Here is a 24396-nt window from a genome sequence, read left to right on the forward strand (position 1 = left end):
CAAATATATTATTAGGATATTCTTAAGTTGTATTGATTTTCAATAATGATTTGGAAAGAAAAAATCGTGTTTAAAAAAATAATACTCGAGTCAACGCTATCGCAGCGTTTGATTTATTTTATAAGTCGAATTAACAAATACCGGTGTGTTTTTTATTTGTTTTTTTTTTTTTTTAATATATACATATTTGTGTTAACACGTATTTTTTTCACTCGCAGGTATGCCCTGTGGCGCTAAGGCCGACAACGGTCGAAAGACCAGTATAAACATTAGTTTTTATTACGAGTTATTTATCGTCGAATCGTCGTCAGGCGAGAGTTACGTTTTAAAAACTTGTGACAAATTATTATTATCATTATTATGTTATTATTATACGTCGGGAGTCTATAGTTTGGCCATATACCTATATATTTTTCTATACATATAGGAAGCATGTACACGACGGTTATAGCCTTATTATTATTATTACTAATATAATCACTGTCGGGATCGGACACTAATTTAACAAGTATATCTATATATAGGTAACGACAATAATGATTTTTCTAAAATTGATGCGACAACACGTGTCTTTTATATTCTTATTATCACCCGGTCCGGTTCAGTTTATAAGACAATATAATAATAATACACGTCGTAGTTTTTAATATTTACCCGATTTAGGAACAATATGAATACAGATAATATTTCACACGCACGTTGATATACAGTAGGTACCTATATTCGTCGTGAACATAACTGGATTTCGACTCGCACGAACACATAATAATAAAATACACATAATATGCGGATATATAATATGCCGCGCGCGGTTACCCCCTTTACGGAAATAATTGTTCTAGCTGCACCCCACATGCACCTATATAGGTACATAACATAATATAATGTATTATAACGGAGCGCGAAATTCTCTAATCCCATATCCGATTTCTGTTTACGTAACAAACTGCAGGGTCGCGCCATTTTGCGTATTGTAACAATTTTTTAATTTCTTTCGGCGAGGCGCGAGTGAAACGCACCACCACCGCTGCTACTGTTGACGACGACAAAACGGTCGTCCTTAATCCTTTCCACGGAAAAAAAAATTAAATAACGTATACAATATAACATAGGTGTACACACCGTGATGGGGTCCCCCGAGGCTGACGGCGGTGGCGACGACGACGACAACGACATGTATGGGGAAACGGGAGGGACCGGTTTTATTTTTTCTGTTCGTTTCGACCTTTTTATAAAAAATCGACCCTCTAATATATTATATACGTATATGATTAAATAATATAAAAATCACTCTTCATAATGCTCGTCATAACCCTTTTTTTTCATTTCATGCGTTTTCTACTAACCTAACCTATATATAAAGATACGCATTTTATAGGGCAAAACAGACAAACGCGCGTGTGTACGTATACTGCAGGAATACAATATTTTTTTCCTGAAGGGGTTGCAAACCACCTGGACCTAAACATCACAATATGTGTTGTAGGCATATAACTGAGCTTTTTTTCTTCCCCCTTTTTACTCTTTGTCGTCTTGCCGCACACCCGCGACATATTATATATTTACTATAAGTATAATATATAACACATCGGCTATGTACAACACTCCCACGTCTCGTTGAAAAATGAAAATTGTATGTAATAGTATGTAGAAAAACAAATTCGAATATTCGATGCATGCGTGTATATAATATGACACGATATTATATATTTTTATTTAAAATATATTGCATGTTTAATAATATTATGTGTGTATGCGTGGAGTGTGTACGGAAGAAGTGCGGAATGCTCGTCCGGCGAAATTGAATCCGATAAGTAATAATATTCGATATAGTAGTGATATATCTCGCGATATCATTATTACGTCGAGCACGCATTCGTATAGGGATTATTATTATTATACGTCATGTCCGAAACAGAGAAATCCGCGAGCGTGAATAAGTTTGTATTCAACGGCGTGCCGATGAATGTAACGCGATTTAGGTGCTGTACATAATACAATAATATAATATTATTCTGTTTGTTAAGAATCTGAAACATTCGCGATATTTTTTATTCGACGCACATACAACGACGACGACGACGACGTAGTTTTTGGTTCTGCACTCGTCGCTGTTGTACAAAGGTATTTGTTTTGCCGTCACTATATTATAATATTATTTACGAGTACCTGTAGTATTCACTGGTGATAAAATACGATTATGCGAAATTCACGTTTTATTTCCGCTATATTTTCGGCCTACATTCGGTTGCCCTTGCAACAGTGGAACCGGATCGGGGATGTCATAGTAATTTCCACGTCATAAGTCATAACGGCCGGTAAGACGTAAACGCAAGCTTATGTCTGTGTAGTGAAAAAATTGAATAAAAAAATAAAAATCATGATAGTGACAAACTGTGTAGAAAGGTTGTCAGGTGAGGGGGGCGCACGCGCATTGCCGCTGTCCGGTCACAAACTGTGACATTTTCAGCGCCGCCGTCGTATACATTATTGATGAGTGAAAAATAAATAGGTACGATATCACAGTCGCAAGCAAATAATAATAATTACAATAACGACAATGTTAAAAACATATAATAAATTGTACCCAAAGTATATATTACGGCAAGGTACACCTAGTTAAATATAATAATATAATATTATTATGTACACATAATATACCGATTTGGTTACGTATTTATTATATAATAATATGCAGGCGGCCGGACGTTATATTATTATAACGTAAACACAGCCAGAATTTTGAATCGAAATGAAATTATTTTCTTCTGTATAGACTTGTACATCGTAACTGTTTTTATTAGTTCCACGAGCCCAAAACACTGGGGTATACACAATACACGTCTCGTTTAATGTCATGTATTATCAAATAATAATAATTTAATTTTTATCGAACGCTGCGCATAAAATACGTAGTTTTACTTATTCGTCTCGTTTCACACGGCAGTAACACAAAAAAATATATAAGCAATTTTAACCCCCTGCTTCCCCGCGATGAGGTTAATTCGTTTACGGGAAACGGATGTGTCGACTGTCGAGAGTGATAATTTGCATTTTGGATATAGAACCCATGCCCGCTACGTGTATATGTATACATATTACATATGATATTAAGCACGTCGACCTTATAATTTATATATATAATATAAAATGTATAGGTACACGTGTAAACTGGAAATGTATTTCGACGTGTAAATAATCGAAATATGACATTTTACGTTTTACATAATTTTGCATAAGTAATTCGAAAACTTCTCGCGTACGTGTATGTATATAATACATACAACATATACACATATAAGTACACTACATAACTCGCATATAATATAATATTTAATAATAATATACACCTTAACGAAATGTTTATGACTGTTGAAAAAAAAAATAAAAAAATAAACAATATAAAGACGTAGACGTAGACGGAAATTTCCCGAAAACTTAATGCGATGTGCAAAGACTTACATTATAGTATATTTAATATTATAATAGCTCTTAATTTCACGTAGCGCTCATTATAAAATTATAATATCGTTATGTTAATATATTAATATATTATTATATTGCTCTCGAATTTTCGACAAAACCTACTTATTGTTAAATCTTTTTTTTTTTACGTCCACGGATATTGCCATACATTGATCGAAAATACAAGAAGATTAATATTAATATGATTATTGGAATCAAAAAAATATATGTACGTCGTCGTTGTACCAATTATATTTGATAGGTAAGGATGCGAAAATTAAGTAGGAAAAAATAAACGCACGTATAAGCGTAACTCGAGTTCCAATAATCAATCTCTGCAGTCCGTAGTATCTCTTTATATTGTATATCTAATAGATAATAATAATACGTTTATAATTCTACCTCCATAACTACTACGTATACTAACAAAGTTTTTTTTTTCAATAATTAATTCACGGTTGGCGAAGGTAGATGTAGATTTTTTCCTTTTAACGCTTACACGTCGCGACTTGCGAATGGTAAAAGATCAGACCTAGGTATAGCCAGGTACATTATATAATATGTACCAATTACTAATTTCGATATAGATAACGATAAGTATTTAACAGCAGTTTGTATTTTTATTCTCGCTATAAAAATATTAACAATAATAAATGAAAATTTCAATATATTATTATTATTCAGTGTGATAATAATATTATAGATATTATCTATACTCTCCTCTCCTCTACACTGTTTTCACTGTTATTATTATTTTTATTTTACACAAAAATTATCAGAGAGCCCAAGATTGAGAAAAAAAAATATTGTTTTAATTATTTGTACCTACTAACGAACTTGACAAATGCGCGCGCAGTGGATGAACGAAATATGTTTTTCTATAGAAGATCAGCCTTGAACAGCCCGCACGATATTATTATATTATCTCCACATATTATAATATGTATTTTATACATGCTACATCAATTGAAATATAATTTCACAATAATTGGGCAATATACCATGCCGGTGCGGGCGTCACGCGTATGTGGCAAATTTTAAAAACTTCAAATTTTTTTTAATTAATTTAACGCGTCGTTTTGAGTTTACTCATATGAATATACGATACTATAATACTGTTATCGTCGTTTGGATTTTTTCTTTTACGACCAAAACGAGATCGGAATCACCGACGGTGGCCGGAGAAAACGGGCTTCATCGGCGAGCGCGTTTATTTTAATAGTATTTCAACTGAGTATTTTTAATAGTATTTAATTAACAAGTGGCCGCGAACGGTCTTTTTGTACTGCCCACGCGTGCCGCCTCAGGTTTTTCTCGAATTCCTCGTGCACGATGGGTGAAAGCCATTATCGTGTGCGGTACGCGTATATATAGTAAAGGTTTTTTTTATGTGGACCTACACTAAATTTTTACTCAGTTCGGAGGTTATTTCGTTGTATTTGTTTTGTTTTTTTTATATTTTTTTTGAATAAAAAAAAAATATGTTTGTGTAGAAAAACGCGCGTGTTTATCGAGAAACGAAAATGTTGTGTATTTTACTTTACAATTTGATTATCTATTGTGGCACGCTCCAAGGAAAATGGTAAAAATAATCGATATTCTTGTACGTTTATTGTGAGTACAGACAATACACAACAAAGTCTCGGAAATGAAAATTGATTTCTCTTCGACTTACATTATGTTTCTCATACATATTAGATTTTGTTTTCACAGAAAACAATAGACTTTAATGTTAATTTGATTTAACGGAAATATTACAATATATTTCCGTTACGTCAGATATTCAAACGTAGGTACGCAATATTATTATAGTACATATATCAAATAAAGACTATTACTTTTTATAATAATAATAAAAAAAAGCACGAGATAGGATACTGCAGTATACGACACTCGCGTCGCTTCGCTCACTTCGTGGCAAAAATACTGTTACATATTGTAGATTTTGAAGCGAAATCGATTTGCTGCATATTATGTAATATGTACAATGTATATACTTAATAATCTTCCTATAGTATTTTTTAATTTAGCTAGAACTATCACATATATATTGTGATTATAACCTTGCGAGTATACATCTGCGTAATTAAAATTCAAAATTTCATAAAATAAAAACTAGGTATTTTTAAAAGTTAATTTCATTATAAGACCATAATTATAAAATTATAATAATATAATGCTAAAAGTTTTTCTGCTAGGCGAGCATTGAATAGATTCTTACCCCAGATTCCCCATTTGATTTTGCATTTTTTTGAAAAGTATCGGGAAATATTATACACGACCTTTCTAAATTAGGTACTTATATTATATATCGACTTTCTGTTCAGTTTTTTATTTATAAACATATATATATATAGGGCTTAATTATTCTTCTAATCGAAAAGTATGATTAATTAATCATATTTTATAAGAACAAACAAATAAAACACATAATTTTAAAACCATCAATATAAAATATCTATCAAACTATTACCATATTTTGCGACTTATAAATATTTATATCAACGACAGGTACTCAATAATTTTTATCGATTATAAATATAAATATTTTTCTATTTGTCTAATTATAAATTATTGGTAAACACAAATTTATTGTAAATTACCTGATTAATTAATTAATCATCATAAGTTTTTAATTTTTAAATGCCTAACACTGTTAAATAATTACACAATGCTTATTAAATTTACTATAATAATAGGTAAAAGTCTCGTTCAAATATTATGAAATGCTAATTGCATAAAAAAAAATAATAATAAAAGAAACACGAACATATACGGAATAATTTTTCGGTTTTATTAACTGCCTCGTGGCGTCACACTGCCGAATACGTCAAATATTTACACTGTATTAATGGCGGACTATAGAATTATTATTATTATTATTACTGTCGAGTTAATGGTTTTATGTACACACGTTAACTCTAATTAGCAGTTTTAATCACATATGTGCTTTTAATAGAATACAATATTAAACCGAGAAAAAAATTGCGTGAAAACAAATTTTGAATACATAATAATTAATAATATATTAATATATTATTTATTAGTAGTTGTTAGTTATTAGTTATTACTTATTACAGTAACTAATGTAATAAAGTACCTATTATATATTATATAGGTGTATATGCGAACTGAAATTCGGTCGACAAAGGGCCCGCACACACACGCACGCACGCATACACATATACACAAAACAGACACACACATACATTTACATGCGCCTGAAACGGTATCGTAAAAAAAATTAAATAAAAAACCAAGGGCATTACCGACGAATTCATAAATACTTAATTACTAGAGGACAATAAAAAACAGACAAACGTTGTGTTTCCGACGTTATTATATATAGCAAACAATGATAATTAACATTATAACCCGGTCGGTGAACGAGGCGAATTAACACATGTCGGTTTTATATAAATATATACATAATGAAAAAAAAAATCGAAGACGAACAGAACGCACCCGCGAATGGATGTATACCTATCATCACTAGTATAATTATAATATATATGTACCTTAAAATACCTATACAAGCGCGACTTGGGGAAAAAACAGTAGTATATTATTATAATTTATAAGTTATAAACTTATAACATTATATAGAGGCTACGGTTAAAGTGGTGCCAAAAATTTCCGGGAAACGGATTACCGATCGGTGTGAGAATAATTGTTTATTTAAATTAATGTGATATTATTATTAAAATATTAAACGTTTATTATATTGTACCCGAATCGTTTAGATGGAGATGAGTATATACCGTGTACGTACATGTATTAATATCGTCGCTGCCGCCACCTCCTGGATAGGATTGAGACATTTTGAGTGTATAACAGCAGCCATTATTGTTTATAATAAACGGTATACAGTATGCAAACACCGAACCCGGAGTAGTATTCCGGTTTCGTCGAAGGCGGTATACTTAATATATTATTATAATCTTTAAGTTAACGCTCTCATTATAATATTCTACGTTGTAAAAAATTGTATGAAAAGAAAGTAAAAATCTAATAAAAATTATGTACATGTATCAATATATTTAGTGCGGCGGATCTTAAACATGTCATGTCGATCTCTATGAAAAGTTTAGTTTGAGCGGTCTATATTGTTGATCATTATTACGACCAGCCGTGGTACATAGATCACACGAAAATCCACAGTGTTTTAATATTAAGATTTACGAGATGCGTTACACTACAGCATGCATATAAGCGAGTCATTTCTCGACTTCGGCTCAAAAAAGATGAGACAATATTATAATATTATTATTACAGAGCATTTTTTTACGGAGACTGTTATCTATTATAGTCACTTTTTAGTTTTTACACGTATATAAAATATCTAATAGAATTATACTGAGCGATAGCATCCAATAGCGTGTTATCATATTATGCAAACGCTAGACCGCAGCAAACTGTACGTCTGTATCTATAATACGTCATAATATGATTTTTTCGCTTATCATAAAATAAAAACTATACTCCAGGCGTTTGAAAATCACTCGGTTAAGTATAAAATGTATGTATAATATTATACGTACAGGTTATAGGCTGAGAAGACTTGCGCAAAGGTATATGCGCTCATTGTAAATACGGTCGTGATGACATAGACGATACCTAAATATTATATTTATATATTATATAATATAAAAGTACGTTGGCGGTAAATGTACGCGGACTTTGTGTTTGCACTATCCATTTTCGTTGCATGTGTAATATTTTATCTGCGACAATGGTGTAGGTATATATATATGCCTATTGTATAGTAATAATATAATAATAATAATAAGATTTTATATGCTATACAGTATACATATTGATCTGCGGTGTTATTCTAGCAGAGATTATTTTAATTTTTTCTCGTTCCATTCGCGTAAACCGATATTTGCGCCGTTCAAAGTCACGGTGGCGGGACATAAAATACGCATAACATGACTGCTTAAAGGCAAAAGTGGGAGCTATAAGCGACATGGTCCATATAATATTATAATACTGGAAAAGAACGAACAATTTTATTTTTCTATACCTACTATATTATCTGCACGTTAAATATTATACCACTATAATAGACTAGGTATAGAGTGTATTATGTTATATTTTTTTTTAATAATTGGTATAGTATTCACTCTGTTAAAAATATTAGCCGCGTCATTTAGCTCCTTTTACCTAGAAACAGTCAATAATAATTATTATACCTCCTCCTCCTCATCCTCCTTCTCCTCCTACTCTTCAGTCTTCATAGTCGCCGTAGGTATCCAAAATATCTGACCCGAATCGGCTTCGCAAGGAAGCGCGCCCATAGCATACTAACAGAATAATTAAAAATCCACCGGTTGTCGTACGCGAGCCACTTATCCAATAATACATATATTATTATATATATTTATCATATACCTACGCACATTATTATTTTTAGCCGATAACAATTAGCGACATTTTACGATGTACTTACGGTGACTGCTATAGGTACGTGCCGGACGACGTGAAGAATGCGTTATTTTTTTTATTATTCTTTTGGGTTGTTAATATAATAATATATTATTATTATTTATAAGCCAGGCGCCCGCCCGTGATACGCTGTGGATACGTACGTGCGCAAAAAAATATCCTAACGTGACATTTTTTAATTAACTCGGCGTATAATAATATAAGTATAGTATTTGGTGGGTATTCTTCTTTTTTATATTATATACATCGCTGTTGTATAGCTAATAAAATGTATATATAATATACGCGTACGGAGACGAAGACAAAAACGATTGTGCGTGACGGTAATGCCTAAAAAATTAAGCATTTGGGGAGGTGGGAAATCACACCACTTCGCCGGTAGAAACGGTTTATAAAAATACGAAAGAAATGATGCAGTTTCGGCCGCGCGAATGCTTGAATCGCGAACACATTATGATACGCTTCGAGTTAATATAGGTACTCGCACACACAGTACCACTCCAATGCATTTTAAAACTATAATATTATCACTCAAGTAAACCCAAACGAGTGCTTTTTCTGTTTTTATTACATATAATAATAAACACATTGTCAAATCCTCGCTAGTCGCTACTAACTCTTATCAGTTATCTATATATACAACTACCTATATATTGTTAAATAATGTATATGCATACGATTATACAAACATCGAGATGTACCATGTACGTGTACATAACAATAATTATAATATATAATATAAAGGTATAAAATACCTATAGAATAAATTCGACCGACGAGAAAACGACGTCAGACGATCGAAAAACTATCAATAAAAAGAAAATTTTTTTACCAATTGTTAATAGATTTCCCCTCCACCTCTCCAATATAAAACTTACCGACCGCATTGTATATTATTATGTACGCTGGGAAAATTCTTCAAGCATAATCAATACATACGTCGTCGCGGGGATTCCGATAAATCACTCCATTGTTTATGTGCGCTCGGTTATTGTTTTATTATTATTATTAATGTTAGTGTTTATAAATTATAAGTCTTGTGTATACGTTTTTTTCGTATATAATAATATACTTATTAAAACAATAGTCGAAAAAGTCATACTGGAGATAATGTTCGGTTGTCTCTCGCGGTGAGCGGTCGTGGTGTACAGCAGTGGTAGCAGTGGCGCTTTGAGGGTGCAAGAAATATGGGGATTCGTTTATAGGTACACGTGTTTCGTATACACTATATATATTTTATATTATACGCACACAAAAACGAATGTATATCATTTTTTTTTCGGGAAAAACGCAGGAATGACACAAAAAAAACACACCCCCCAGTCAAATGAGTGACAAGCGTGTCATTTTTTTCTTTCGCCCCACCCGTGTCTGTTTACACTTGCTCGATTTCAATTCACACAAGGTTTGCGCTGGTTGTAAGGATGACATGTAAACGATAGCTTGTGGTATAATAAGAGTGTATGACGTATGTGTATTACGCACCCTGCAGCCGCTTGTGTGCACATTTATAATATAATTAACATTATGTACAGTGTATAATACTATAATTTATATCTGTGTATTATATAAAATTAATTTATAAAATACACAATATTGACGCTCTTATAAACATACCTAACCTAAGAACAGTTGTTAAATTGTACTTGGTTTTGCATAAATACCTTTTTCATTCGTTTATGAGAATGATCTAATTAGTCATTTTAGAAATAAGTATAATAATTCTGTAAACATGTTTTTTAATGCTTGCAAAGGGTTGCGAAATAATATTGCAGAACGATTTTTATTTTTTTATTTTTTATTTTTGGCCGACGATAACGTGTTTTACTACGTAACAGCAAAAACATAAAATCTAAAAATATTATACTATCGAACATTCGAACTTATTTTCATTCTCGAGATTCTTTAATTTTTTATACGGCATAATATAGCCATATAGGTACACAAAAAAAAAATAAAAAAATACACGACTTTTGTAGAAGTATTTGTTAAACAAATTCACTGCGTGTTTTGTTATTATAATTTAAAGTATATGAGTTATATTTTTTTGTTTGTTTTCCACAAACCATGAGATCTCACGACGTTGTGTACGTATAAATATTTCTGTAAACATTTTTTTGCGAAAGATCGTGACATAAAATTTTAGATTCTTCGACAACAAAATATATAATAGTGAAAAAAAAATTATAAAAAGTATATACCTACTAAGTACTAATGACTAAAAAGTAATAAGTACTAACGATTTTTTTTTACCTTATTTAAAATAATGCAACATTGAAATGTTGATGCTTGTGCAGTTGTGCATAATTATATAGTTAAGAGTAAAAACAAATAAACCTATACGGCTATACTGCAGGATACGGGAGTTGTTTCTAAATCGTATCATACCGTAGGATCTAACTATCCGTACTATTGTGTACATCATTAATCGTTATTATATATCATTTTATAAAATTAAACATAAATCAAACATATTTCAGTATTTTAAGCAGTTACAATAGCTATAGCCGTAGTTATATTATAATATATACGCACAGGAGTGCAGTAATCAATGATCGTTTAAGACTAATTCACTAGCGGAATTAACGAGTGAATGTTTTTTTTTTTGAAATTGTAATGATTTATGTTATATATTATATATACATATATAAATGATCTAGTTAGACCGGGTTTTGATTTGAATAAAATCGGTTTAACCTCAATCACATGGGACCTTAGGGCAAACAGTAAATCGTCCGAAAGCGGTTCATTAAAACGAGCTATTGTGTTTGATTGCTAAATTGTCGAGTCCCGCATATGCGCGTTAAACTCTTTATTAATACATACTTTTTTCATCGTCTACGAATTCTTTCTTTTTTTCCCTCACAGTTACCGTTTTCATCTTTTATTATTATTATTATTATTATTATTTTAATTTTTTTTTTCGACTATATATTCCCATTCGTCTGCGGAACGGGTTAAGAGGAAACGACGTCGGACAAACAGCAATTGGTCTTTATTGCTCTAAACTGGTTCTGTTAATAAATTTAGATTGATACAAATGCCGTATTATAGGCTAATGTACACATATTATGTACTACTACTACTTCTATGCTGACGACGATAACGACGATGACGACGGCGGTGGCGAGGGTCCACAAGAAATGTGAGCAATTGATGCGTTCTTTACATACCGACGCCGCCGCCGTTACCGGTGCGAGCCAAGAAAATAAAACAGTTTCAAAATATTCGTAAAAAATAAAATTAAAATAAAACGTTGTGTACAGTAAGCATGCGTATCGATGTAGCGAAAAGGTTTTCACCGCAGTGCGATACAAACTCGGACGCGTGGACGCGCAGCCGACAAGAAAAAGACCGTTGCAAACCTTTGGTGAGAGAACGCGACGATAAAAAAAAAAATAATAAAAACAACGAAAGGAAAATACACCCTCGTGTGTGTGGAGAAAGGGGAGTATAAAAAAAAAAAGGTTCGTGTAGAAAACAATCGACGATTACACGCGTCAGACAAAGGCATCGGGTTACGTTCGCGGTATCGTTTTTCTCGCATTTTTGTGGAAACTTAACCGAGCGCGCTTAAGTACGTTACAACGATATCATCATCATCCCATATATATATATATATATATTAACTGAGTAGGTCACATTTCCCACGTAAGATTATTATGCTCCAGACCAATTGCCGTAATTTTCAAATCAACCCCACGACCACGTCGCTACGTATCTTCAATACAAATAATATTACATACGAATAACAAAAACCACAAAAACGGGATGAATATTGTTTTTGAACGCTGATACATCATGGTGAATAAATGTGATATCGACCGATTCGTTTCCGTAATTCTCGCAAAACGCGTGCAAGTAATTTTTTTTTAAATATTTAAGCAAGATATTTATAGAGCCTAGGTTTGTGAAATATATCACAAATTAAAAATTATCATATCGATATGATTGCGCATAACAATTATTAAGATATCGAAAACAAGCAAACACGCTTAAACACAAATAATGTTCTTAGCCGTAAGTTTATTAATATGTAAATTTTACTCTCATATTTAGGTTTGTATAACACACAATTTGATAGGTTGTATACTTCTACTTAAAACCGCAAGCCGTTTTGGGAGATATATGGACCATGGTTGACTTCCTGTTATGGGAAGCAACCCGTGCAATACGTGGTATAATTTGTACTTTAAATACGTTCATATAATATATAGCTGAAATAACTAAAAGTCCATTCGTCCGCCAAGGTTTAAAATAAGAGACTCGCTAAAAGAAACCTCGTTAAAAAACCACAACGTGGACGGATTCCTCGAACGGGTTCATCGATCTTTTGGGATTTATTTTTGAATAAAAGAGCGTAAAGGCGGTCCGGTATTTGACCTTCACATGCGGCCAGCGGTTGTGCATTTCCCGCATTGTTAGGAAAACACGACATTTGCGATAGGCGGCTTTTGGCCGATCGCTTGACACAAATACCACCGGACAGCAAACGAAGAGAGAGAGAGTGAGCGAGAGAGAGAAAAAGAGAAAATTCACGCGTTTGTTCGTCTCACGCGCCTCTGCACCCGTGCACCGAAATAGATGGTCAAGGGTGGGGGAGAAGAATGAGTAAAAGGGGGCGAAGGGAGGGAGGTAGTGATGGTAGTGGTGATGGTATATACCGGTATCGAGGTTATGGGCTTTCGTTGCGTTTGCCAAAAAAGAAAAACCCAACCAACAAATTGTTGTACGCTCAACCCTTGCATATGTAATATGTGACGCACATATATATTATATATACTATGATCAACGCACGAAGAGATTTTATTCATATAATATATATATATAATGTTTTATTTTTATTTTTTTCCAATTTACTGACCTTGGGCATTGGCGTAGGTCGGCGTCGACACCGTGAGCGGAGTGGAGACTGCCGAGTGCGGTGACAGGGTCTGAATGCCTAGTGACGTCATCGCAGCTGTGGTACTGGTCGTGTCCCTGTCCCTGTGTATCGGCGGCAAGGGTACGATGACAGACGGAGAGACGTGCTGTAAAAGAAAAAAGAAAAATTGTTTTACTTACATAAATCTTACTTAAATTTAGAAATCCCAATGATGATTATGATATCGTTTGGTGTTACAAATGGGCATACAATTTTAATATACATACGCAGAATACAAAACTTCAGTTTATAATCCTTTCCAGTTAAATACACGTAGGTACTTAACTGTATATAATATATTCATACATATGAGTGCGCGCGCGCGTGTATACATAAACACAGCGTTATTTAAATCATATTATTCGTCGAGCGTGGAGCGTGTAGGTATATATTTATATTATCTTCCTATATTTTATTCTATTAATGATGATGGTTTCTGTAATTTTAAATATATTTAACAGTAAGTTTTTATATTCAAAAAGAGGATGATCAATTATATGTGTTGTTAGTTTATCGTCACTTTATGATTGTGCAGTTTTAATAATCAAACAATAAAGTATACCTATGATCATACGTATAGGTACCTATGGTATTTTCTCAGAACGAAATCTTAAACGGAAGTTATAATAACCATATACCAGAAAGAAATCGTTATTAATTATTATATAATATTATTGCACCGTTTATGATGAGATAATACTGAATTTTTCATAGACACAGACGCTTGTCACGTCCGTTGCATACTATATATGCAACACTGACTTTAACTATATTATATTATTATTAGGTATAAAACTGGCGCGTGTCAACTGCCAAGTGTGAGTACACACATATGACATATGTAATAGGTAGGTGAAAATAAATAAATAATCATCGTACAAATGATTTTAGTAGTTCTTCCTTGTATAAAATCGGAATGTGTATCTATATGTATAATTGAACAAAATTGTGCTATGTGCGAACATCGGCCGTACCTACATAATATTATAATAATATAGTAGCCATTTATGCGCGGATTGAATTTTTCGCATTTAACTCGGTTATAAGAACCGAATGCGAATATCGTTACGAGATTGTGCAATCGTCGTTCCTTATTTTAACAACAATGGCCGGCAACGACGTTCGTGACGTACGGCAGTTGTATACTTATATATACCTACATGATGCGGCGGCAAAATACACACACACACACACACACACACACACACAGCATGTGCTCGGCATAACGATATCATTTGCATACGATTCACACGGGGACGGCCGGCGATGTCGACGGGAGGAGACTATAGAGACATAGAGAGAGAGAGAATTTTTTGCGGCAGTGGTATTGTAATAATAATTACGTTGAAATAGGACGCAAAAAAATAATAAATCTTTGGTGTTTGAATTTCGGGGGTGAATAATAATTATTATTATTATGCGCATATATACTTAGAGGAATTACATTTTAAGTTATACATTCCCATAGGTCCCGTGGAAAGGAAGAAAAAAGTAACAACTACTAATTTTTCCGCCTTTAAACATCACCTGCAGCCTAACTATACGTAGGTACCTTTAAACTATTATAAGTTATGATTCATTTGTGCGAAAAAGAGGTAATGTTCTTTTCATCGTGGAGAAGACGCCATCAAGACAATTTGAATTTTACACTCCCGCGGGGAACCGAAATCCGTCGATGCGCACCTATTGGTATACTAAGCATATGATATTTATTATATTATGTTTTTTTATTTTATTATTACTTTTAGCATTGTATGCGTATACCTATTTATAGGTATATTTAAGCATCTATATTATGTAAGAGACAATAAACGCGCGGAGACTGAGCAGGAGTGCGCTCTATACACATTACGCACACTATAATAATACTCGTGGTGCTGTGAAACAAGCAAAAACAGAAGAAAAAAAAGAGAGTAATAATAAATCTAGAACCACGGGGGAGATTCGATATAATATGTGAAGGAATAATAATAATAAAAAAAAATCACCCATTATTACAAGGCGAATTTCGATTCCAAAACGCGGATGTACTTGAATAATTGCAGATTCTAATAAAAGATAGGCCGAGGTTATTATTCCTTTTTTTGGCATGCAGAAATTGTATTATAATATAATACATAGGTATACACTTGGTAGGACCCCCCGCACCGCACCCTCCCATCACTCTTCGTACCACCACATGTCCTCATGTTGACGCATTTTTTCCCAATTTGTTTATGCGATTTCGCAAATATTATACAGACTTGAGTCCGTCTAAGCGCTCGCCTTAGGGGGGGAGGGGAGGTTGGAGTGTTGCGCTGCTGATTTAAATTTCCGAATTGTAAACGTTGTTGTCGTGCGTGGTATAGTGTCTCTGTGTGTGTGATTTTTATTTTTCGTTTCTCCTTTTAAATTTTATCCTTCCTCTGTTTAAGGTCATGTCCATTGTTCACGTAACCGATATATATACATACATACGTGTACATGTAACAGAAAAGCAGCAGAAGTAGCGCGCGCGTGTAGATCAAGGATTTTCGCGAAATCCGAATCGCAATTTTTACACGTATTGCGAAAATGTGAGATTTATACAAACATGCTCGCACGCGCACGCACGAGTTTATCACATCGACTGACGACGTTTTGATTTATACACATACATAATATGTTATACGAATAGTTTGACTTTTTGAAAACAATAGCGGCTTTCGGAGAACGCACTAATAATTTTTTTTTCATTGTTTTTAATTAAAACATATTTTATAATAATAATAATACCGGAGGATCGATGACGGCCAAAGCTATTGTTAGAGCTGCTGTAGCGTTCGACAAATCAGCTGATTCAAACATTATTATGACTTCAGTTGTCAATAAATATTTACCAAGAATATTAATCTTGTATATTACACGGTATACTAAATAAAAACAGAATCCTGCTAATTCACCTATCCGTATTCCGTATGCATAAAGAAAAAAACATAAATACAGTAACACAAAAAGCTGTTTGTTTGAAAATTCGAAAATTGAAATAATACATGGGCGATAACGCGTCGTCGGAATATTTTGACATTTTATGTATATACAAAGGGAAAATAAATTTCGAACTCTGCACGACTGCAGTCCCGTTTAAAAATGTGTGTGATAAACTGATAAATCGTATCTAATATAAAATATATTATTATACCTAAATGTCAATGAAGCTTTCGTTAAGTCTTCACCTATGTAATTATAATATAATATTAAATGACTGCCAAATCTAGATGGCTAAATATAATAAATATTTTATGAAAAAAATCGCATTATAAAATCATTCAAAAGAGGATTTTTGATCTACACTCCTACGACATAATATTATCAAATTTTTATGGTACATATATAACCTATATGCGATATAATATGTTAGGTAGTAGGTACCGTAGGACCTCTTACGGATCATCGTCTAGGCGAGCGATTGTAAAGTTGCAATTTTCAGACGCCACATCGATACTATCTGTACACATATTACAAGGTACACAGCTGTATTATAGTCGTTCCGCCACCGACAGATCAGTGGTTGTCGGAACCGGTAGTAATGCAAAATATATCACGAGAAATATATTGTGATCGTTTTTAAAACCAGTACTGGTATAATATAATAATAATAATAATAATAATAATAATAACAATAAATATTATTTAGGTAGGTCTAGGCATAGGTATTTAGATATTTTTTACCAATGCTATGCTACACACACGCGTAAGCTTCGTGACATATTATAGTTATTTATTTTATTTCATTATTACCATAATATTTTCCCCCCAACCCAACCCAACCGAACAAAATATAATTAGAAAGTGCGTGCGGCCTTATTGATAGACGTCGAACTGACCACACTAACGGCACCGACACCGGTTGGCGGTAGTTTTTGAATATTATACGCGTCTGTAGTATTATTGGGCATACCTATATGATTATCATTGGCGAAAAACTCCAGGTCAAATGTCAATCTCTTGTCGGATATTCGCCGACGTGGCTGCGATATAATAATATATAGTGGCAGACAACAGCATATAATATCATAATATATTATACGATCATTGTACCTATAATTGATGTAAGCGCCTAAAACTGTATACACGTGACGGATCGTATAACATGAATGTTACCCTGCACGCCTACGGAAAGCGATCGCCACGAACAGCATATTTCGCTAATGTGACGGAAAACGTCGATGGTATTACGCGTAATGAAATCAATGATCATCGATCGGTATCTCGAATCGTGCGGCTATAATGAAGACGAGTCTTATATAAATTATTAAAGAATAAGCTGTTTTTGGTTGTCTGTTGATTTCATTTATTATTCCTAATTTTTGACTTAGTCTCAAAATGGTCAGCTCGTGAGAATCGTTGAAAATATCAATACCAGAATTTTGTCCATAAATTGCTTCCTCTATTCCGCTTCCGTCACTGTGTACCTATACAATATATTATACCTATTTGTATTATAATATTTTAAATTTGCTGTATGTATGAATTTAACGACTGCACGCGCCGCCATACGGTAATAATATAAATAAAATAGCGACTGTGACTGTTTATATTGTTTATCGGATTTTTGTGCGTTTTTCGTCCCCATCTAACAATATGCCCTGCGTAGGTAGAGGACGCGTTTAAAACTAGAATTTTTTATTCGCGTATGACGTATACATTAATAATATATTGACTGGGTCGCCTGTACGGAAATGTCACCGTACAAAACGCGTATGCAACCTTATTAATACCTCGTCTGTTCCGGTAATATATACGAGAAGCTCCCACAAAAAATAAAAACGACGCAAATTAGAAACAATATAAACTGCCCGTAAATGATGGTTAAATCGTTCATTGTTTTAGACGCATATAATTTGCTAATTTAAATCGTTTCGACGGGGTATCTATATATACATAACATACAACGTTTAATGTACTGTTTAAAAGATAAACGTACGAAACACGTGTAATTTTTTCAGAATACCTACGTACCAACCAACGCGGTAGATCCGACGCTTTGGTCAGCCGGCCGGAACGAGATTGGTATGTACATAAAATGTGTTCCTATGTGTACGTATATATTATATATATTACGAGCACATCATTAATTGTCCATTATATACATAGGTACATGAATAAGCGATAATGTTGTATCGGACAAGAACACGCGATAGTTATCATGGCAATAATTAAAAGCAGGTTAAACGAATATTATATTATAATAATATGTAAAGAGGGGAAACGAAATCATAACGATATTTCGATTCCGTTCCGGTTTTGATAGCACACACGCAAGTATACATCACGATAGTGATCTGAGTATAGGTACATATAGATTATAGATATTAGGTACTTATGTATTTTATTGTTGAAACAAAACGTCCTGCTCCCCCCCCCCCCCCACAACTGGTAGGGAGGAATCCTATTATACCCGCAAGCCGGAAAAATTAATATTATATATACGTTCTGATATTCATGACAGTATAAATCATAAACCGTGACAAGGGTAATCCAGCTATATTTGTGTGTATAAGTGTTATTGCCTATCGGTGTAGATGATTTGAGAAATCTTAAGCAGAATTTTGCGCGGGCACTCACATATTATACACAATACACTATAATATGCGTAAACGAACGAAAACGGATTTCCTGTGCAGGTATAACATACTTGCGGGACAGGCGTGGGCGGAAAATAATTCCTTTTTTTTTCATACACCTGTGCGGAATGTACACGTTCTCGTGTTATTTGCGATCGCGCATAGCTGAGTCCTATATATATTTATGTTTTGCAACAGTAGTACATAATATTATAGGGTTAGAGTTCAGTCTGAAATTATTGCAGAAAATATCAGAAGGCAAAAATTGTCCGTGCAAATGTCCTTTGGAAACGCTAAAAATCTCATTGTGCATTAGACAGTATATAGGTATAATGTGTGGTTTTTATTATTATTATTATTCTTATATTATTTATTTAGCTCTTTTTTGTTCACTTCGTATTATACGCTTTTTTATTATTCCGCGCGGTGTATTCGTCGCTCTCCACCCGTCCACCACAACCGCCGTCACCACTGCCGCCGTCTCGGCTGCTTAAAGACCCCGCCCGCCATAGATCCGAAGATTTGCATCATTATTCGCGAAAAAATTATTCCGAAATAAATTTACGCGCGCCATGACCCTCGTGGTGGTGTTATATGTGCGTATACGTATATTTCGCACGTAAATAATATTCATCATTGTGCAATAATGGCTCGGTGGACTAGTATTATATTATGGACTGTTATTATATTTTGTGTTATTCAGTCAACGACGGATCGCTGTGATAATTGTATGGGTGATAAATTGAAATTTCGCGTGAAAATTCGCAATGGAAGCCGGTTGGAGGACAAAAAAAACCAACTCTTAAACATTTTCCATATTTTGTCTACACATATTATTAAAATGTCGTATAATGTGTGTTTATTATTATTATTATTTACCAGGAGTTATAATAGACGGACGACGACGATATTTATTTTGTTTCTGATTATTATACGAGCGTACGGCGTGTGGCAGAGAGATGTAGTCGACGACTATATAATATTTATAATATACCGGCGAGATTTATATCACGTTTATGATTATGATGCGCGTGAATATACGACGAAAACCGTAAGCATATTTAGTATATCGTTTTGTGTACCTACATACACAATGTACAAAGTATACTTACGTCGTACGTAGACAGACATGCGTACTAAATAACCGATAAAATTCGCAATTACGCGACAGAGTAGGTAATAATATAATTAGCCACCGTGTTTCCATCGTGTTTTATCGTAACTTATGCGCGTGTTTCTCCGAGAATAATAGGTAAATCTTTATTCGATTAGCCGTGCCGAGGGTGCAATGTAATAACCAATAACGTTAATACCAATTTTTATAATTATTGTTATTAATTTATTATCGTCGTTGTCGTCGTCGTCATTACAATACAATAATATTATATACGCAACGAACGAGCGATGATTAGCAAATCGGTAAAAATCGTCGTTAAATCGACGGTGATTAAATTTCTAATAATTTTCGTGCGATATAATATAGGTATCTCTGTGTGTGTGTTTGTGTTTAAATAAAATGGGCACCGATGATGATGCGATCGACCTAAACACACGTCATTTTACATTATTATTATTATATATTGTCGATTCCAAACTCATATAACCGTATACGTATACGGTATACTTATACGTATATATTATACGCGAGCGCAAAGTACCGCATTAATATTCACGCACGGTTGTAGGCTAACCTATACAACAATCACACTATTTTTTAATATTTAATTTTTAATTTTTCTTTTTTTTTTCATACGCATTTATATTCACAAACATAAAAATATGTACGACACACCCATTATTCTCCGTTGGCTTTCTAGACCCGATTTGCACACAATACCGAAACGTTTAATGGCTCTCGTCGTACTAAATATATATATATTAATAATAATAATACTGTCTTATACAGAAATATATATATATAAATAAATATACGCCTTGTCTAATGTTGGCCGATCCTTAAGAGCGCGCACACTCATTTTTTCTGTATATTTTTCGGTCTCGTATTATAAATAATAATGTTTTACACTGGCACACATTATCGAATTCCCGAGGCATCGCCGTCATCGTTACATCGCATCGGCGGGGTAATTATATGATAATTACATCGTAATTATTTTGTGACTTTTTTCCCGTTGAACCTCTTTAGCGCGTATTCCCCGACATCCCGACCGATTTTTGAAGTTCCTCTGTCGGGCTGTATATGACACGCCTCGCGCCGCACACAATACAATATATTGTTATTATCGTCGTTGAAACTTATAATATAGTGTAGGTACTAGATATCATATAAATTATTATGTGTACAAGGCATAACTGTATTGTGTATTTATATCCCGGTAAACGCCCGTATCACTATACATAATAATATGTAAGATCAATAAACTCTTTGGCGTATAGGTACACATAAATACTCACACCACACACGTATATTATATTGGATTTGTGGTGAACTCAAAAGTAGAATATTTTTTGCGTTTGTCCATGGATGCACCGCGTATTCAATATAGGTATCGGGGTAACGCGCTCACGGACTTGCGGCAACGATCTTATCGCGAGTGTTTGGGTTCAGCGAGGGAGGGGACGGTGGTGACTTGTTGTCTTGAACCCGAACGCCAGCTCGCGATTTTATGATACCGTATACCGTGGCGTGCAGGGGGTAATAACCATTTTTGCATAAGTCACTTTTCAACAACATGATTGAAGCGCTGCAACTTCATTTCTTTTTAGCGTATATATATATTTGTGCATTTACAATACGCACTTGTGTGTGTGTGTGTGTGTGTGTGTTTTATGCGTAAGATGCATAACTTTTTGTGAAAAATCACGTGTGGTAGCGTACCTATAAATGAACAGTGTACGTAAACTTGGAAAGTTTATGCGCAAAAAACAAAAAGCTATCGATGACGAGGTAATAAGTTTTGACGCGCGGAAACAAAGATCAGCGATTCTCGATGTATATACATATTATATAATACACACACACGTGCGTATCTGGGAGATATACTGCACATACATATATACTATATACTTTTATCTATAATCAATAATATAGAAAACACTACCCAACGAAAATGCATTTGTGTACCACTGCGTGCTATATCGTCTAATATAATATAATATAATATATTTACACATTTAAACGCAATGTAGTGAGTTATGACTTATGTGTATTAAATAGTGTGGGAACTCTGGGAAGGCATATCGTGTATAACGTTCAAATACAATCGCAATATCATTGTGTGTTATATGTTGCGAATAAATAATAATTACCTTTTGCGTTGGTGAAGATGGAGCTGAATTCGCCGGGCTGGACCTGGGACTGGCTGATGAGACACTAGCCGGTTTTTGTTGTTGGGCCGCGAGCAGTGGCAAACCCAGGGCCGGATACAGACCCACACCTCTGGCAGCCAATGATTCCAATATACGACCTGCAGTAAAATAAAATGTTATTAAAACTAAAAATCTATCAATACGTCGTAATACTACAAAAACATCGTCAGGTATCGGCGGTATCGCTTAAGTCGAATAGTAAACGTATATTATATATTTTTGAGAGCGCGTGTCGTGCGCGTTCGGGAGCGTTAACACAAATAGGTACCCCCGAAAAGACTATACAATATACATAGATAGACATAATATAATAATAATAATAATACAGTTGCTGCCGTGTGTGCGTATATCAACGTAGAGGTATACATGCATATTTACATAATCAACACATTAGTCATTGTGTCACAGACGGACGTGAAATAAGGTAAACACGAAACCGGAGCAAAAAATAAAGGAGGTGAAAAATCGTGCTCTCTATCGCCTGGCGATACTATGTAAGTATAGAAACCGACGACTACGACACGCCTTTGGGGCAATTTTTGTGAACCTGTCAGTTGGCGTAAGATAAGCATTTTATATATACATACATTTAATATGTTTTATTTCATATTTGTATCGGCGTTGTGGAAGGAACGCCACGGGCGTCAGTAGCACACACCGGCATGTTTATTATGCGTAATGAAAATGTGGTTCACATATTATTACAATATAATAATAATAATAATGTAATATATTTATGTGAGTATTATACATGTATATTATTATCATTCGTTTTTATTATTTATCGTCTTTGAATAACACACACGTTTATCATTTTTATTCTCTTTCTTTTGGTGGAAATCGTGAAGTGAATATATTTTTTCACAAGAAATCGTGCGAGAAGTCACAAAAAAAAAAAAAAAAATCCAACGTCGAAAATCCCCGGAGTGTCTGTTTGACGTATCTAGAACGACGAACGTGACGAAGACGCGACTCTACTGCTGTATTTGTCTGACGCTAGTAATACGCAAATAATACGATATATAGGTAGTTGACTCTAGAGATTACCGAGATAACAGTATAGCTCACCTATTATAGGGCTATCGTTCAATATCAAAAATTGTACGCACGCACATATTCAATTGTCCGACCGTGTTATTATAACGCCGCAATAGAACCTATATAGCCCGTAGGTATATTATAATAATACGTTATAGCCACATTTATCATGTACGAACTACAATTTTGCGTTCAAAAATAAAATCTATCATAATAAATTGCGATCAGCTATAGGTATATTAGCATAGGTATTTTAACACCGTAGATCTCTATATTTTTTATCTGAAATTACTTCGTCGGAAGACCGTCTGAATAGGGCCGACCTTATATCCGTCAATGACGGTCATCGTTTGTCGCTTTCGTGAAAGTTACCGGTGTGAATTCGTTTTTCATTCGAACGAGGAGTAGAATTTTATCGATTGGTTTTGCAACCAATTTACTGGTGAAGTGTGTATACCATAATTTATTATTTTTCGTGTAAATTATAATGATTTGTATTCGAAATATTGTTATTACCATAGAAATTCCTAAAAATTTGTTATGTCGTTTTACGTGTTGTTTGACCAGTCGTTATTTCTCGATTGCGAGTTTATATTCGTATACTGT

At 33.8% G+C, this 24396-nt stretch overlaps 1 protein-coding gene across 2 annotated transcripts in view; it reads right to left on the reverse strand.

Annotated features, from left to right (window-relative positions):
• Positions 1 to 24396, reverse strand: part of LOC100161789 (zinc finger protein castor homolog 1) — an 85354-nt gene that overhangs the window by 19801 nt on the left and 41157 nt on the right. For both annotated transcript variants that reach the window (XM_008181549.3, XM_001946525.5), the window contains exons 3-4: positions 22693 to 22850; positions 13778 to 13943 (exon numbers count right to left, since the gene is read on the reverse strand). In XM_008181549.3, coding sequence (XP_008179771.1) covers positions 13778 to 13943; positions 22693 to 22850 — 324 coding nt within the window. The remainder of the gene's footprint in view (positions 1 to 13777; positions 13944 to 22692; positions 22851 to 24396) is intronic.

This window comes from Acyrthosiphon pisum, chromosome A1 (genome assembly GCF_005508785.2).
Source record: "Acyrthosiphon pisum isolate AL4f chromosome A1, pea_aphid_22Mar2018_4r6ur, whole genome shotgun sequence".
Classification (NCBI taxonomy): domain Eukaryota; kingdom Metazoa; phylum Arthropoda; class Insecta; order Hemiptera; family Aphididae; genus Acyrthosiphon; species Acyrthosiphon pisum.